The 19,159-nt window shown below is 41.1% G+C and overlaps 2 protein-coding genes across 3 annotated transcripts in view; one reads left to right on the top strand and one right to left on the bottom strand.

The window, feature by feature from the left end:
• The window catches only part of MED12L (mediator complex subunit 12L), a 315,205-nt gene that overhangs the window by 200,644 nt on the left and 95,402 nt on the right, over window positions 1–19,159 (top strand). The gene's annotated exons all lie outside the window — the stretch shown is intronic.
• P2RY13 (purinergic receptor P2Y13) lies at window positions 12,048–15,858 on the bottom strand. The gene is made up of 2 exons (XM_037136108.2): window positions 15,777–15,858; window positions 12,048–15,305 (listed from the first exon to the last, which is right to left on the bottom strand). The coding sequence occupies exon 2, from the start codon at window positions 15,289–15,291 to the stop codon at window positions 14,293–14,295; it is 999 nt and encodes a 332-aa protein (XP_036992003.2). The 5' UTR covers window positions 15,292–15,305; window positions 15,777–15,858; the 3' UTR covers window positions 12,048–14,292.

Genomic DNA, 19,159 nt, shown 5'->3' with positions numbered 1-19,159 from the left:
CAGGGCGCAGGCACCGTTAACCTGAATCCAAACTCCCACTCTCGTTTAGCCTTCGTTCTCCCACCCAGGTCCCTGAAGTGCGAGCCCGCTCAGCATGCTCTCCGAGACTGGGAAAGTTTCTCCTCCTTCTCTGCAGGAAATAGTTTTCTGACTACTTTGCCCTCTAGGCTACATTCTTAAATAAGGAATTCAGCAGTCTACCTGCTCCTGCAGCCCCGCACTCTCAGCCCACACATACCTGATTTCTTTTCAAGTAGGTGTTGGAAACGATGGTCTTACCGTAAGGTTTTGCTGTGGTACTAAGACAACACAACTACCTGATCCCTGACTTCAAGGAGGAAAGACTGTTAACCTCAAACTGGCAGAAATAGTAATGAAATAATAAAGTATCAACAGTGTCTGGCTCTTTCCCCAGCCTCTGCCATACTATATGGTAGTATAGAAACAAACTTTTTGCTCTTCATTTTGCTAGTAAGTTGGAGTCTTTGATTAGAAAGAAAGTTAACAATGTTAATATGCCTCATGTGAAAGTAGATTCAACTTGAGAATATGATTTAAAATTCTGTAGTAGACCAATCTTAACCAATTCACTTAACCAAACTGAGTAAGTGAACAAGTCATTTTACCTTAGGCTCACAATCTTTTAAAGTCCTCTTTATAACTTAGAAGATCAGATCTCCATGTCGCTTCTTGTTTTCCTCAGTGAAGCACAAACTTCCCTAACAATCTGAAGGCAAAGCAGAGCTGTTCCTGAGCTGTTTGGCGGCAGCTGGGCAGTCTGCTCAGTGCCCGACATGTTTTAACTTGACCTCTTTAGGATTTAGAATGAGGATTGCCCTATCCTTTGTGGTACAATGAAGAGATTGAGGTTCTTGTATCAAAACAAGGCAATTAGGATAGAAAATCACTGCTTTCTTTCTGGCCCCTTTTCTAAAAATAAAATGTGAATAAAAGATTATGAAACAAACTTAAATTTTGGGTCTCAGAAAACAATTACAAGGCACTTTGGAATTGACTCATCTAGTAAAGTAGTGTGATTTAAAAAATCATGTAATTCAAATGATTTCCAACATATCATTTCCACGTTTGAGGGCAAGTACACACGTTACATTCCCTGCCCGTGTGACTGGGGAGCGCTGGAGCTCCAGGCCAAACACCGGCCCCGTGCGGAGCAGGGGTGCCTCCCGGAGAGGACTTCCGTACCTCGCTCAGTTCGCATTCTAGCTCCTACCTTTTCTTCAGACCTCAGGCTCCAGCCGAAGTGCGATTAGTCTTAATCAGTGCTGTGCCCTATCAACCACGGCTTTTAAGACAGTTAAAAAAGGTTTTTTATTTACCTTTCATTGCGGTAGTTGGCTGTCCATTCACTTGATATGCGTGTCTTCAAGTTGAAACAGGCTTCTCAGCTCTAATTAAGAACAAGCCTTGAAGCTAAGGTTGGCAGGGATGTGGATTTTCTGGTAAACCATGAAAAATTAGCATTTTTCTGCCCTGCCAGAGAAGGTGGGTGCTTCCCTGCCCGCCTTGGTACAGTCCGTTGGGGCACCCTTGCAGAGGTTCCCGCTCAGGAACAACTGGAGCAACTCGCTCTCTTGCTAATGTCAGTGACTCACGTCTAAGACTAGGTGATATTTGTAGGCTGTGGAAGAGTATTTCCTGAACCTGCAGGAATCAGACGGTGAGTCACCTAAAGGGAACACAGAGGGCTGGAACTCAGAAGGCCAGAGGACTCCTTAAGGAGGAGGGGATGAAGGCTCAGGTTGGGCCCTACTCAGTCAGGCTCAGGTTTAGTTCTTCTTCTTTTTTTCTTTTTTTTTTTTTCCGGGGGGGGGGGGGGGGGCAGGGGTCTTTCTCTTGGTAATGAGAGAATATTTATACATTTACAGCCTGCTTGCTAATTAAATTTTGGCTGAAAGAATCAAAATATATTATGAAAGATACATCTTTTAAAGATTTTATTCTACATATTATTTAAAGACTAGAAATACAGTGTGTTTTTGTATTAGTAATTGATAACTTTGGAAACCTGTAGTCTTATGTAAGAATATGATGAAATCTATACTTGTATTTTTATAAATACACAAGTATGTTTAAAATATTTTAAGTAAAAGTTATTTAGTGGGCAAGTTCAGTGAACCTTTTGAATTTCATTCTTTGGGCACAGGCTGAGGGGTAGTGAGGGGTAGTGGCAGTAGTGGAACGTCCTGTTTTCATCAAAGAGAGTTAGAAAGAGACTACACCTGGCAACCAAGGAGTGAGCTACTGGCCAGAAGGTGGGGTGGCCTCAGGCCCTGGGGATTCAAGGGCAGACTGATGGCCTGGGAGGAGCCAAGGAGACCAGGTCCTGGTAGCAGCTAAGGAGGTACCTGAAGGTGAGCTTTAGGTACTGGGATGATGAGGTGGTTCTGCAAGGGTTACAGGTGCGTCAGGTTGGCCTGGACTCTCCCTGAGGCCACCCTGCCTTGTCTGTCTGTATCATCCACTGGTTCTGCTCCTATTCGTTACCTTCCATGCCCCCCTCCTTGACCTCTCCATCAGGTAACTCACTGTAGTCCATCTCATCCATGTCCTCATCCTCACTGTCCTCTTCCTCATTGCCATAGTGCTCTGAGGCTGGCCTACCAGTGGGTAGCAGGAGGTTGTCTTTCCCTGTGATGCTCTGGAGCCGGGCCTGATGCTGCTGTTCTCTCTGCCACAGCTCTGTCTCCTGCACACACAGACTCGTCACATGGGGGGAGAACAAGGAAACAGGGTGGACGTGCCTCCTAAATGCCCGAAACGCAGAAGCACTTGAATTTCATTCTTAAATACCAGACAGTTGTTTTATTTTTTTAATCTTTCCACAGTGATACATTTATATAATCAGATCCCTTTATCTTATTTATAGTTAGTTTTAGAATGTTCAGATAAAAGTCTCCTAATGATTCCAAGATTTCCTTGAATGCAACATTCCAAAAAACAAATAATTAAAAGCCTAATTTCATGAGATGGAATCAAAACCTGTTACTCTCATGGATGATGATAAATGAAAATAATAATCAAGATTGAAATGTTTTTGAAGGAAGTAAATAATAATAGGTTTTCTTAGTGTTTATGCCTTATGGAAATAATGTGCCAGTATATGTACTATGTACTTGATTTTCTTTCCTTGTTTGTACAGAAAAACAAATGTGCTTAATTTAAATACCAATAGTTGAATATCAGAATTATGTTTCTTCTCTTGCCTTTTCCTAAACAAACATAAACAGTCAGCTGCAGTATTTGACTGTTTCATTTCAGATTTTCATTTCATTCTTTTTACTAGCTAGGCCTAGGGAAAAATCTATGAACAGAAGTTAGCCAGCTTGATAATGGCTCAAACCTCTAAGAACTGGCCAGATTTACAAACAGTCCTTTGTTTCAGTTTGGCTGGGCCTTGTGCCGTTTACCTCTTTCCCACAGATTTTGCCTTTAGCACTTGAAGCCAGTTCACTGCATTCTGGGGGGGAAGCTGTGGCATGCAGACCTCAGTTTGAAAGACCTGTCCTTCTTGGATTCAGTTTTTGCCACTTGTCACTGTGACCCATAAAGAATGGTGTACTGCTCATAATGTGAAACCTAACTGCCAGGTCTTAGAAGCATCAATTCAGAGGGAGAGGATACCCCTTGTAGCCTCTTTTAAAAGTATGTTGAGCAAACGCCTTCTCTGCAAGTTCTGAAGATTATCATCCCAAATTTTCAATGGTGTGTATAAAGTCATATTAGGGAGCTTATTTGGACAAATATTTCATAGGTTCTGTTAAAGGGATAAAGGCAATCTGTTACCTGTCTGAAATTTTAGTGCATTTATTACTTGAAGTGACTTTTCCTACTAGGGGTAACTAACTATATATACTGATTTTTTTTTTATGTCAATTTTACTTATTTATTTTTAGAGGGGAAGGAAGAGAGAAATAGAGGGAGAGAAACATCAGTGTGTGGTTGCCTCTTAGGCTCCCCCTACTGAGAATCTGGCCCACAACCCAGGCATGTGCCCTGACTAGGAATCAAACCAGTAGTGACCCTTTGGTTCTCAGGTCAGCCCAGCATTCAATCCACTGAGCCACACCAGCCGGGGCTGAAAATGTTTTGATATACTTTCCTATGATGAATTTGAAGGGAAATGTTTTGATAATTTAGGATTATGTTACCTGGTCTTGGAGTGCCTTTTAAAACAGTCACTGAAAAAAGGCCTGCATGTGGAAAGATTATGGTATGCCTTTCTAGATGTGAAGAAGGACCTTGAGTTTGAAGAAGCACCTTCACTCTGTGTGGGTTGGTTTTTACAAAGATCTCCTCGTAGAGGAAGGAAGGGGCTGGTGTCCCATCATCAGTGCAGTAAGTGGCCCTTTTTTCTCTTGTTGAGGGTGGCCTGGGGTGGGCTTTTCCCTCCTTAGTATAACAGTAGGATTGGCCTATTTAAAAGTTTCTTTCATAGTGATGCAACTTAAGTCTAGTAATGAAAAAGTCAACATGAGGCATGTGCATTCATCTTCAAGCATACCGTGCCAGTCTCAAGTTGGGACTTGTTAAAGCTGGTCTTACTTAACATTCAGAAAGGGAAGTGCAGTACACGTTTAGTCACGAAAAAAGTGTAACGCTTTGATGAAAGAGCAGCTAAAAACCAGCCCATGACTTTATTATTGTTCAAATCACTGAAAGGTTAACCGGCAAATTTTTTTCTGCCAATCTTTTTGTAGCACGTCCCACATTTCATAAAAGCCACAGTAGACTTTATAACAATAATTATCTTGTCATTTTGTTGGAAGATCCTATTAAATACAGGGAAGCTCTTTTAATAGCATTGTTTAGCCATTGCAAACCCCAACTTTATTTGGAATACAGGACGACGTCCTGGGATATGTGTTTCTGCTTCGCTACCACCATAATGTTTGAAACAATGTTTTGTTTTATTTTTTACCACTGGTGGGTTTTTTTCTTCTGATATTATTGTTAAGGTGTTAAACCTTCACACAAGTTGGAAAATAGTTCAAGTAGATTTTTACCCAGATTTACAAATTGCTGTTTTTCATGTTTTATGCACACACGCACACACACACGCACACACATTTTGGGAGGACCTGTCTGCTGTCGCAGTCACTGTGATAGGTGTCTCACTCCTCACTGCTTTAGCGTGTATTTTTTAGTAACAAGGCTATTGTTCTATCCAAATGAAATAGTTATCAGTCAAAAGATTAATGCTGAAGCAGTAGTGTTTTAAATATTCCATTTACATTAAAATTTTACAATTTCCCAATAATATCCCTTATGGTTTTTTTGTTACTGTGGAATCCCATCAGTGGTCACATATTATCCTTGCTTTTACTTACTATCCTTACTGTCATTTTAGACTTATTTATCCTTTACAACATTCCCTCTGCCTTTTTTTTTTAAACAACCTTTTTGTTTAATCTCCTTGGCTTTTGTGAATTGCCTCACTCTGTGTCTGCTGGGTCCATTCTGTGGGACATGTGGTGGTGGATGCTTTTAAATGTTTCCAAGGCAGTTTGGTTTTATTAGCCAGAAGGCAACAGTGGAGTTTGGAATTTTGAAGCTAAATAAGATTATCTATAATTTTGTTTTGGACATAGACCTGGTGCATGGATCACTAATCACAAAATTAGTGGGTTCAAAGTAACTTTTTTTTTTTTGGTATATTGGATGTCTCATTCAACTACTTGTGGCTTCACTGTTCTGCAAAACAAGGATTCTGGCTTAATCACAGAATTTTAGATGAGAATTCACAACCTCATCTAAAATGATTTTCCATAATGTATTCTTTTCTTTTTAAGCTTCACCTGATGACATGCTTAGAGAGGGGAAGGGTGGGAGAGAAGGAGAGAAACAGGAATGTGAGGTGAGAGAGGAACAATCGGTTGATCAGTTGCCTCCCACATGCTCTCTGACTAGGGGCTGAACCAAGGCTTGTACCCTTACTGGGAATCAAACCTGTAGCCTTTCAGTTTATGGGACGATGCTCCAACTAACTGAGCCACACTGGTCAGGGCTCGAAATATATTCTCTGTATTTTTTAAGGTTTTATTTATTTAAAAAAAAAGATTTTATTTATTTATTTTTAGATGCAGGGGGGAGGAAGAGAGGGAGAGAAACATTAATGTATGGTTGCCTCTTCTGCGGCTCCTACTGAGGACCTGGCCTGCAACCCAGGCATGTGCCCTGACTGGGAATTGAACCAGCGACCCTTTGGTTTGCAGGTTGGCACTCAGTCTACTGAGCCACACCAGCCAGGGCTTGAAATATATTCTTAAAGAGACAGAAGCACTGCAGGAGAGAATATGTTTCTAAGATCTTACAAGAAATGAAAATTAAGTAATTTTATTGGTAAGTTTTTCAAAATCCTAGAATCAGCCTTGTTCCTACTTTCCACCATTTTCGTGGGAGACACTGGCAAATGTATTGCCAAGGTTTTCTCTGCTCTTCTAGTTATTTCTCCCTTGCATATGACTTCTTCCTCTTTCTCCCTTCTTTTTTCTACTTTTGGTCAACATGGACCTGGACACAATGTCCCCTCCTCCAGTGTTGATAAGCCTAGCATTTGTATCGTAATCTTGTTTTCCTCTGTCATGATATTCTCAGACGTATTCACTTTTCTTAAAGGAAAAATGCACATATAAAGGCTTCCTAGATCTCTGAAGTAGACGAATTCATTATTATAAAACAAAGACAAGCAGGTATCTATCTAATTGAAACTCAGCTGATGATGCTCTGTCTTGGATGCCACACAACAGAACCTACAAGAAGCACTGTAGTAAAATCTTCACCGATCTTACTGTTCCACCTCTCTGTACAAGAAAGTCACTCTAATTGCGGCTCACATGCAGTACCTGGGAATTTGTGCTGAGTATAATTATTGCAAACCCTTTAATGTTCCCTAGCTGAGATTGGTATCTTTCGGTCACTGTGCTTGAATTACTGTGTTTAATCTGTCATTTGAAATGATTTGTATCTATTAGGTCTTCTTTATATAAAGCACTTACCTTTTTCTAGTATGAGAACTTCGTGTGTAATGGTTGATTAAAGGGGAGGATGGTCTGAGATTGAGTGTGGAGATACACCTGCATCTGCGTCCTGTTCTGATATCGATCCTCTCTCCTGTGAGGAGAGAGGGCTACTTGATCCATTTCCTCACTTTGGAAATCTTGCTTTGTGAGAGGCAGTGTTAAGCTGTGACTGGCGTCAAAGGGACTGACCCTCTCCACTTAGTAGAGTTGTTGTTGTGGTTGCTGCTTGTTTCTTTGTTTTTTTAACTTTTGGTAAGTCGTTAATATATCTGAGCCTCATTTTTTTTCTTCTGAAAAATAAGCATGGAATGGCTACCTTATAAGATTATAAAACTTAAATGAGTTAATATACAGGCTAATTAGTACTTAGTGAATAATAGCTTTGGGGGCTTTTTTTGTTTGTTCAGAAGGCAGAGGGAGAGTAAGTGAATGAATGGGGGTGCCTGTCTAAATTTAAAGTTGGAATGATTAAAAACTGAGAGCACTTCTCAACTAAATAGTATTTTGGTAGCCCTTAGTCAGTTCTTGGATTTCCTTTAATGGTGACCCAATGATTGCTTGAAATACTTTTTTTTCTTTATAGCTTTCTCTTCTGAGAAGGAGAAACTAGGACTAGCTTATTCCAGACTCTCTGAAACTGTGAGCAAATGTAGAGTCTGAGGCCAGGACACGTGCGGGGAGAGAGGGACGGCCCTAGCTGGGTCACTGGATTCTGGTCGAGGTTTCATCCACTTGTAGTTCAGGCATTTTCAGTTGCAGAGTCAAGTAGAATAAAAAGGATAATAGCAACAAGTAATTATCATACATACAGTGTGTATGTATCATATAAGTAATAATACAAAAGGCTAATTTTTTAAAAGGCGGTAAAGCATTCAGATATGCATGAGATGAAATTTCTTAAGATGACCGCAACTACTTAAGGTCACAGACACGATCTACTATTTAAGTTGAATTAAAAAAAAATAAAGGTAGGCATTCTATTACTAATGCCCCAGGAATGTTACATTTGTGAATTTGAGCTTCATTAAAGAAGTAGCAAAAGTTCACACTCTGAATGAGGTATGGAATTTTTTTCAAAAAACTGGTTTACCTACTTACTGGAAGTCTTGATATTCAGTTTCCTTTATGTAGTGTGTCTTGCTTGTATCTTTTCTTTTTTGTCACTTCTCCCATGTTTTCAGCTTGCATCCCTACTACATGGTGTTTCGTCACCCCCCACCCACCTCTTTTTCTATAAATACTTTTCACCGGAAAGGGGGGGGGCTGGGAATGAGAGACCCAGGTAATGTGGAGTGTGAATGGCTGGCACACCCGTTTTCTCACCCAAGCTCGTTTTTCTTGGTCATGTGGCTACTCCCACCCTTCGATTTGTACCCCTGCTCTGTTTGCTGCTTTACACGGCGTGTATTAACTCTGCACTGCATAGGAAACATAGGGAAGGAGCTACTCTGTGTGTTCTCAGACACCGTTGGAAAAGACAGAGTAATCCAGCTGTTTTCCTTTTTTGGAACTCTTGTAAACCGACTGGTCTTTTATATCAAGATGAGAGTTTTCTGTCGTCCCTCATGTGCCGTCACAGACTGAGCTCTATGCCGCCTCCTCTTTAAAGTCACCACTGACATCAGAGTTGTAGAATGAACACATTTGACCTTCGCAGAGTATGTGGTTCTCTTACTTCTCTTTAAATCTCTTTCTCCTTGGTTTCCAGTACACTGGACCTCCTGTTCCTTGTTTTAACTCACCAGACCCACCCCTGATCCCAGTCCCAGTCGTCTCCTCCAGTTCCTCTCTGTCTCCTTGGCCCAAGAGATTTGTGCAACATGGCTTCTGAGGCACTCCGCTCATTCCTTAGTCTCTCTCTGTTTTAGAAGTTTCCCTTGGCCTCCAACCCAGCCCTGCCTTCAGAGTCCTGGGTCTCTATTTTACCCCCTTTCCAGCTTTTGCACCCGTGAGTGCACTTTCTCACTGATACTTCACATGCAGCACGTTACCCAAGTTAATGATCTTCAGATCAATGGATCCTATCTGGCGGGGCTTGGCGCGGGAGTTATGGGCCCTACTGAGAGTACATGTCAATCAAGTACTTTTTACATATAATTCACCATTCTCCAGTGGTCTTTGACTCAAAACCTCTCTTTGAAAACATCACTTAGGTCCATGTCAGGGTTTTTCTCCTTGGCTCTTGCCTGCATAGATGGAAGACTTTTTTCGTTGATCTCCTGACCCTCAGCAGTTGTTCCTTGATCCAGAATCATCCTATTGCTGACAAATTCATTTTCTTAAAGTGCAGCACAGATAGAGGATGTAATCTTTCACTTTAGAAACCTTCAGTGGCTTATGGAGACATGCAGACACGTCTGCACGGCAGCAGGATCCAGGTCCACACACTGCAGCCTCAGGCTCACACCAGCCGCAGCACCAGGCCCGCCGACCTGAGCCTTCCTCCAAATTGCTGTTTGCGCCGCAGTGTTTCTTTTTGAATGGTCGGTTTTCTCCTTTGAGGTTCAGTTTGCATTTCCATTTCCTGTGAGTTCTTCCTCATTTTCTGTAGTTGCAGTTAGCTACCCTTCCCTCTGAGCTTCCACGGTGAGTTAATTCTAGCTCTCGCGCTGCTTTCCACATTCGGTCTGGGTGCTTTACCAGATGTGTTTCTGCGGAGGCCACGGGGTCTGCACTCAGGTGCACGCTGAAGAAATGACTGACAAGTGAACCCATGAATCTGCTGTTTGGAGTTTTACTTCTCTCAAGAACTCCCAGTGCTAAAGGTGCCCCAACGTACTCATGGGGTCCACAGTTGAACTCTTCATACCCCCGGGGTTGTTGAAGCTCATTTGTGTTCAGACCTCTTCCTCGCGCTTCAGCAGTCACCTCCTTACCATTCTCACTGCTAGGCCTGATGCCAGCCCTTGAGGGAATCAGCTTGTCCTCGCTGTCAGAGAGCTGGTGTGGCAGAGCCATTGAGGTGTTCAACTTGAGGACCCCGGCCTCATTTTCAGTCCCAGCTCCGCCTCTGCTGTGCTGGTGGGGTCATGTGCACCACGGGCAAGTTATCTTTCACTTCGTCCTCAGATTTCTATCCTTCCCCCCGATCCTCCCTTAACCAGGGGCCCTATAGTATCTATCTGATAGTGTTGCAGTGAAAAATAGAAAGGTAGTAATCCATGTAAAGTGCAGAGCACGGTGCCCGCCACACAGCAAGCAGGCAGTAACCAAGCGCGAGCTGCCAGAGTAAGGTGCTGGGAGGTTCTTGTAGCTTCTAGGTCAGGGCTAGTTAGCTGACAGCATCTGGGCTAGTCATGGCTCACACATCAATATTGCATTGTTTTTGTGGGGGTCAGAGAATGTGGGGGTGGCTACGGGAGTTTTGGAAATCACAGGAAATATAAGAAACTGGATTCATGAATTCTCTTGAGAACATTACAAGATCTGAGGTTATAAATATATTGAGTTTAAGAATATGGGCTCAGAAGCAAGAATCTGAATTGGAGGCCTAGCCCTGCTGTTTATAGGCTGTGCAGTACCATGCAAGTTGCTTAACCTCTCTGTTTCTCAACTTCCTTATCTCTAAAATGGAGATAATAATAACACTTTATAGGGCTCCTGGTATTATTAAATGGGACAACATAGTTAAAGCTCTTGGTACACAGTAAGAATTAGGTAATGTGTGCTGCTTTGTTGTTGCCGATGCTGGTTTTACTCCTGTTATTGCTGCTAGTCAGATACCCTGGGCTCCAAATCGCCCCTGTGCCAACAGCTGGCACTGAGTAGTAGATGCCCCCATAGTGGGGTATGAACTTTTAAGGGAGCCACAGCCCTTGCTATGGCCTGTCATCTTATGTCTGCCACACTGTCTTAATCACAGTTTTGTTTCCCATTGACATCCCACTTTTGGACATCCACGTCCAAGGTGGTTGAGCTGTGAACCAGCCTTTAGAGAAGTATGAACGTCAAGGAACATTTTGTCACAGTGGTTCTTATGTGTAGTCCAGGTTGATAGCATCAGCATCTCCTGGAAACTTGTCCTCAGCTGTCCCCCTAGACCTACTGAATCAGAAACTCTGGGGTTAGGCCTAGCAAGGTCTTTTAAGAATCCCTCCAGCTGGTTCTGATACTAACTGAAGTTTGAGAACTATTGGTTGGAACACAAGTGTTCCATATTTGTATTGCCTATATCTGGTTTCCAGGTAAAATTTAAAGTGTTGAGTTTTGTTTCCGGGCACTTTAAATGATTTGTAAATTCCACTTTCCTTACTGTGTGATCCCTTAGCTATTAGACACTCCTGGGTTTGGGTTCTTCCTCTGTAGGGGGGGGGCAGGGGGGTTGTTCTGTTTAAAGTCAGGTGAACTTTGATCTTTTAACTTGCTGGAGGAATACAGTTTATTTGGGGGTGATGGTTAGACGTTTTTAGATAGAAGACTTTAGAAAGTAATGGAAGGGACTGCTTTTAGGTGGATATGAAATACATGAAATAATGTTTTTAATAAGATGGGATAATTCTTTTATAGGTTCTAATTAATGATGACTTTATATCAGCCATCTAACTTCTGTGGTGTGGAAGTTCACACTGCTTGTCTGCCTCTTCCTCCCCCATTTACAGTAATTTTTCTTGGTTTCTCAAGAATTCTTCTGTATGGAGCAACACCCTTTCTCCCATCCCTTGCCCCAGGGATATAGAAGACCTTATCCAGTAACAATAGTTATAGTTAAATTGTGGTTTAAATTCAACACTATAGCAAAGCTACTTTTAAATTCTTTTCTGGGTCTTGTTAGTGGCTATCATTATAGCATCCCATTGTATAAGTATTCTAGAGTTTAATATTTCTGTTTGCTAGTTTGGGAAGTTCTTCCCAAATCATTGCTTAGCATTTCCTGAGTGTGATTTTAAGATGGCTTTCATATGCCTCTTCTCTGAGTTCTTACTAGATTATTTCATTCTACACACCAGGTACTCTGCTTTTGATTATAGTGTTATTGAAACAGAATTTAATATTTGTATTTATGGAGGACAAGTTTGCTATTGAAATTTTATTTTGAAAGATCTTTGTAAAAATTGTATACATTATTTAGATGCAGTTGTTTATAATACATTATTAGAGTCTACTCATGGCTATGTAATGTCCTCAGCAAAAACCGTGTGGATTTAGTCACCTTGGTAACAGTTACTCTCTGAAAGGAGAGTTTTAGAGATTGTAATAAGCTACAGTTGCAGTTTCTACTTAACCAAAACCGACAGTACATCACTGAAGTGTTTTGTCAACAGCTTTAGAATCGAAATGTTGGTAGACAGTAGCCCCCACACCTACCCATGTACTGTTTAGCAGTCCTGCTTCCTCTGGAACATCCGCCGGAGAACCCGAGAGCATCCCCGCTTCTCAGGCCCCTGCTGGCATGCCCAGGGAGGCCACTGAAAAGAGTCCGTGCCTTTAAGAAATTTATATTATCTTTGATAATAAAGGCATCAGTGAGAGTTGACTTCCCTTTTGCTTTTCTAGCCTGTAAAAGTAAAACCAGTTTAGTTTATTTATTAAATATTTATTGATTGTACAAGGAGGCACAATCTCTGCCCTCAGAAGTGTACGTAGGTTGTTAAAAGAGTAGGTACAGGTGCAAACAAGTAATTTCAAGGCAGTGTGATAAGCACAGCAGTTGCGGCCTGATGGAGGAGGGAGTGATCGGGTTGGAGAGGGTGGTGGGAGGTTGGCCGGATGGGATCTCACGGACTAGGTGACGGCAGCGTAGGGTTTCATGGACCGATGGCGTTTTCTTGGTGGGTCGGAGGTAAAGTTACCTGTGTGGTGGCACAGGGACAAAGAGGCGAGTGGCCTGTTCCTACAGTCACAAGTTCATAGACGAGAGTGAAGTTCCAGGCATGGAAGAGCAGTTAGGAGGTAAGGCCAGAAAGGTAGGCGGGTTCCAGGGCCTTAGGAGGCCTTGAGGGCATAGGAAGAGGCCTGAGATTCACCTTCTGATGATAATGTTGGAGCTAGATGCACATTTAGAGAGCACTAACTACTTTGGGGCATTTTCTCCAAAAGTTGTAAGCCAGCATCCACAATACCAGATAGCCATTTTGTAGTTTTTTTGAACCACAAAGGTACTCAGGGAAAAATATGGAGGTTAATAAGTACAAGTAGGGCTCCATCCTTTGAAGAGTATCCCAGAATAGATGTTGCTGGTTGTGGGTCCAGCAGTGTCTTCTATATATGTAGCAAGAATAGCAGAGTATTGACATATTCTATTTAAAACATTTGTAACCCAAGATCTGTGGGGAATATTGTGGGATTTAACAAGAAAAAAAAATGATGTGTTTTCCGTCTTCAAAACAGGTGGTTTTTCCTTAGAGATTCCTAATCACCTTTGCAGTCAAGAATATAGCAAACTAGTTTTAAAGGGAAATCTGCAATGAGGTCCCCAACACATACCCGAACAGTGGGAGAAGTAATTATTTTAACCAGAGGTGGAAGGTAGGAAAATAGAGGGTGTGGTCCAGGAAGGCTTTGCCAAGTGGGCTGCATGTTCAACCGCCATCACAGTATTTGCTGGGCAGAGCAAGAATTCTAAAGAAGAATAATACAGTATTCTTACCCTTGGATTGTACACAGTTGGCATGTAAACAAATTATCATAGTCCAGTATTTTATGTGGCTTAATAATGGTGCTTGTGTCTGCTGTGGTGCACTGGGCTCTTGTGGAAGAGGCTCCGTGTCATGGTGAGGAGATTCGCCTCCATCTGGGTTTCCAGAGTCCTCTGGAACCTCCTTCGGCTCCCCAGGCTCTTCGTAAGCAGTTTCCCTTTCAGCACCTGGCTTTCAGCTTTCACCAAAGGACTTTAAAGGTGGTTTTTTTTTTTTTTTTTTAATCAGCAAGCATCAACAATTTTGGAATACAAAATAGGTAACATCGTTTGGATTATGTGTGTAAAAGAATGTGGGAAGGTATTTTGGAGGGGGTTGTTTAAGGACTACATATTTAAACACAAAAAATCTTTATCTTTTCTAAAATATAAGTGAATGTCCTTGAAAAGATAGTCTGTAATGGCCATTTACATTCTGTTGTGTTCTCTTAATGATGCTTCATTCTGTTTATGAATAGATCTATGTGAAATTGAAAACTTACATAATCCTTTCTATACATCAGAATAAAATGTAAGAAAGCGTTTATTTTAATCCTCTTTTACTGCTTAAGTGCAATTTCCAAATCAATTGTTTTTTGAAATCTACTCCAAAACTGGAAGTGAACCTCGATAAAGTTATCAGCTTAGGGTTAAATTGTCCGTCTGACTACTATGATTGTCTTGGGTTGATGCTGTGATCTTCCTTCCTCTCAAACATAATAGCCTTGAGAATTTTTTACATAAAAATATATATATTAAGGGATCCATACAAATGTTAGTTGCTGCCAAGAAGAGAGTTGTTTCTTTAGCTATAAACAGTTGATTTTGCAGCCTACAGGCAGTCTTACTGTTGGTCTGACTGTGAGTGTATGGCACTCTGGCAAAATGAAATGGAGCAAAACATAGAAAGAAGACAGCCACGACAATAAATACTTTACCTTCCAGCCTTTTCTTGTTTTTGCTGCCTTTACTTTTTGACTTTCTGTAAGACTCATATACTTTCTTTGCAATCACCGTGTAAAACAGAAGCATTAGGGCAAAAACAGTCCAGAAAATGAACTGTGATATGTAATTCACCCCCTGATGCCATTTCAGCCCCAGAGGGCCCTTTAAGGAGGCACACTTTTTCACAGATGACGGTGTTGCTTCCTTGTTGCTTAAGATCATGTTTGGCAGAGAGATGAGGAACAAAAGGAGCCAGACAAGGGTTGAGACCATTTTTGCAAAAGCAGGTTTCTGTACAAAATATTTTCCAAAAGGTCTGATGATCTTGAGGAATCTGTCAAAGGCTATGAGGCCCAGCAGAATGATGCCCACATACATGGTCTCATAAAAGATGACAGAGGAGAAACGGCATACAAAGGCTCTGAGCTGCCAGGGCGCAAGGTGGGAGTCGGAGAGGATTTTGAACGGAAGCATGAGTGTCATTATCAAGTCAGCCACCAAAGTGTTTTTGAGGTAGACGATGAAGGTGGAGGAGCTGGGAATGTGAATGAACACCCACAGGGCCATAGTGTTCAGCAGGATGCTGGCGAGGAAAACCACAGTGTAGGCGGCTGGGAACACCAGCTGCGTGATCCGTGTGTCCCGGGGGCACCGCTCAGACCCATTGAAGCCCTTTGTCTCCGTGGCATTCATGAGTCCCAGTCTCACTGTTACAAATAAACATGGACATGAAGTAAAGCGAAGGCTTTCATGATTTCAAAATGCTACTTCCAAAAAAAAAAAAAAAACCCAGAGTTTAGATTTTTAATGTATTGACACTTTATGTATTGACATCATCATATTCAATAGATCTGTTGAGAAGGCACAGGTTGTGTCTGGCTAGGATTTTTAATGTACGTAATCCATTTTTGGTACTTGTAACAGTACCATTACTTTCACACCATTATGAAATCCAAATAACAGGTTCTACTCCATCCACAATTGCTACTTTTACCTTGGCTGTAAGACAAAACCCCATCTAAGAGGTAATAATTCACATCAGATTGCTATATGTTATATATTTCTTTATGCTCATAATCTATGGTTTTTAGAATGTTAACCTTGTTAAAGCATTTCTCCCCCAGAATGTAGCCTACCTCTTATAAGCCAGCACACTTTCAGTAGAAATGGAAACTCACCTTGTTTGGGAGGATACTCAGCTCAGTGTCTTCTGATGGAGGCAGTCATTCGATCAGCCCATGAAGAGCATGTGAAGCAAATGTCCTTCTGCTTTCTTATACCCAGTTTCCTTCCTCATTTCACGTGTGTAACATTAGCCATCAGAATTTTTTTAAAAGATGTTATTTATTGATTCATTTATTATTTAGAAAGAGGAGAAGGGAGATGGGGAGAAAGAGAGAGAGAGATTCATTGCTCCTGGTACACATCCCTATTTGGGACCAAACCTGCAACCCAGGCAGGTACCCTGACCAGGAATTGAACCGGCGGTCTTTCACTCTGTGGAATGACTCCCAGCCAACTGAACCACACCAGTCAGGGCAGCCATCAGGATCTCCTCACATTCAAACCTTTGCAGGATTTTCTAATAAGAAGCTTGTTATTTCAAACTTATGTACTGTTAATCTGTTGTGATTTACATGAATTAGTTGCAGTTATCTTTATATTTTCTTATACAGTAATTATCCTGCAGCTTAATCTTCTTTACCTACTTGTTCAATGAAATTTTTGAGTGCCTTTTGTATACAGTAGTAGGAGGCAGAAAGATAAAGGAAAGGGCCCCAAATTACAACCAAGTGTAAGAGTTGAATCTAAAGTCAGAAAAATCATTAGCTGCCTTCTTGTAGAGTGTTTTCTCTAAAAATTTGTGTTCAGTATGGTGGCTTGTTTATTCCTATAAATATTTATCCGAGTCTTTTGGTCTTTTGATCTCTGAGAGAGAAAATGGCATATTTGCTGAGTATTAAGAGCTGGTAGACCCAGAGTTTTGGAGTCAGAATGCTGCATCCACCGATTATTGGGTACTAGATCATAGACAAAGAGTTTGGTGGTCCTGTGCCATGGTATTCTCGTCTGTGGGATCGAGTTAATAATAGCGTACACCTCACAGTCTTGTTGAGGGGATAAACTGAGTCCCCCGGACAGTGCCGGGGGACCTGGGGGGGAGGTAGGTTCTCACTGCCGTGGTTCCTGAATTACAGACTTCAACAGACATATACTTCTCACTTACTAGAAAATTGTTTTTAGAAACCTTTTCATGTACTTGATGTTATATGCAAAGTGCTTAAGACTTCAGGAATATCGTCGGTCAGTCTTGGGCCAAGGTCTATAAAATTTTTTCTTTAAATTCTCTTCAAGTTCGAAAGAGTATAATTACTGAAATCTATGACGGAAATGTTGTCTTGCCAGATAGGTAAAGAGAAAGAGGAAATTCAAGAGATCTTAGGAGGGAATGTGGAGTTCTCCATGGTGAGTTTCACTTCATTCTTTTTGCTACAAAAAGTTTTACCACAGAGTCCGAGTAGACTGGGGTTGGGCCGAGTGAGAAGTTTGATGACTTGGCTTAGGATTCTGAGAATAAAGTTTTGTGACCCACTGGACATCTTAAAATACAAGGCAATGGATGCCTAATGATTTTCGTCGGAACTGCCCACTGGTGACACAGCTTAAAAAATATGTGTTCGACTTAGACTGATTCTTGGAAATGCAGATTCCGGGTTTCATTAATGGGATGGAATATAATTTAAACATATATCTTTTTGTTTGTTTGTATAGAGAATAGAAACAAGCAGACATTTTTATTTTTATTTTTTTAGGTAAAGGGATTTGACAACTACATAATTAAGTGTAAATTTCCCGATGGAGCCAAATCCATTATTTAGATGAAGGTTTGGAGCAGTTCCAATTTAAACAAGGGAAATGCTGTACAAGATAATTTCATAATATGAAAACTGGAAATTACATTTTGCTCAAATTTCAAAATGCCAAAGCGTGGGAAACTTTCAGAAGAGGAACTCAAATGCTTTTCATTTCTCAAGTTACAGAAAAGTATTCTTTGAAGTGTGGTAGTTTCAGAATGTTTAATCACAGTAAATATTCAACAGATCATTTATTTTTCTACATTGATATGCTTCCTACATGTGAGCTCTTGGCTCTCAACAGTCTCCGTGGCCGCTGAGCGGGGGGCTTTTGCCCTGGATGGCTGGTGTCTCCGAGGGGCTGCTCCCCAGAGCAGGGCTGCAGCGCTGCCCCAGGAGCCCGAGTGCTTGGGTTCAATTCCTTGTTCTACCTCTTTTCTTGTGACACGGGCAAGCTACTTATGCTCTCTGTGAAACCATTGTCTCCTCTCTACATGAAAACGAATAATAGTGTCTGCTTTATTGTGTTGTTAAGGGGATAGAATGGGCAAACATTCACCGAGTGTGGAGAATGATGTCTGTGGCATGGTAGTGTTTTGGGGTTTTTTGGTTGTTGTTAAATGAAATTAAAGGAAAAATGGAATATTGTATAGAGCTGTGGAGACAGTTCATGAGAGACCGGAAGGAAGAACCAAAGAAGATGTAAGTAAAGGTCCCAGAAATTAGGTGCCTGCCAAATGGGAATCAACTAAACATTTGAAATCTTACTGTGCTCATAGGGAATGTAGTCCAGACTTATAAAACTACACTAGTTGTGCTGTTCTGTGTGATAACATGATCTTACTTAATTCTGAAAAAAACAGTACTCAGAAGTGGGCCCCATTTTACAGAGGAGAAAATAAAAGTATGGAAGTCAGGCAGTTTGCTGCAAATCACGCAGCCCAGGCCCACTTCAAACCCGCATCATCCGGGTTCCAGAACCCATGCTCAGAACCTGCCTTCTCTCCTGGCTGGAGCAGCCAGAGATAAGGTGAGCACAGAATTGTTTACCGAATTCTGGAGTTTTTGAACTGGGTATAACTGATTGGTGAATGAGAAGAGTCAATCAACTATAAAGTCCATGGACTTGTGAAACTTCTTGCCTTAAAATAAGATACAAAGTTGAAAACAAATTGCTTCAAAACAGTATAATTGGGAGAGACTCAAAGAAGGTAGAATAAAAATTAGAAACAGAAGCCTGTGAAATGCGAATAAACTGCTCTTGCCATTTATAGTCTCCTTTGGGATTTTCCTTTGGATCAGAGTTAATATTCTAAAGGTTCCTGTTGATGTGGTAACCAATGCCATACACATATTGAATAGTATCTGAAAAGATGGGGCAGTATTTGCTTTCACTTGGAATGAAAGTCAAAATGGGAACTCCTGACCTCATAGAAGAACCTCTTACTTCCCACCAAAGTACACCATGGAACTTTCTCAGATTATATGAAATTGTTTTAAAAATTCCGTGCTGAGTCAACCAAAAGCAGTAATAATAAGCTAAAATAAATTAATGCAATTTAACATTAAACGAAGGAATCTGTGTCTGCTATTAAATATAATATTAGAAAGTCTGTGCATATAACTGGAAACAAGCCATTGTTTCACCATATCCGAAATTTTTATATGACTTTCCAGTTTCATGTTTTTATTTATAAAAGTTTAAA

This window comes from Artibeus jamaicensis, unplaced genomic scaffold, assembly GCF_021234435.1.
Source record: "Artibeus jamaicensis isolate MK-2021 breed Jamaican fruit bat unplaced genomic scaffold, CSHL_Jam_final contig_466, whole genome shotgun sequence".
NCBI classification, from domain to species: Eukaryota; Metazoa; Chordata; class Mammalia; order Chiroptera; family Phyllostomidae; genus Artibeus; species Artibeus jamaicensis.
The sequence above is the reverse complement of the archived record's forward strand: the minus strand, read 5'-3'. Positions and strand labels throughout refer to the sequence as shown.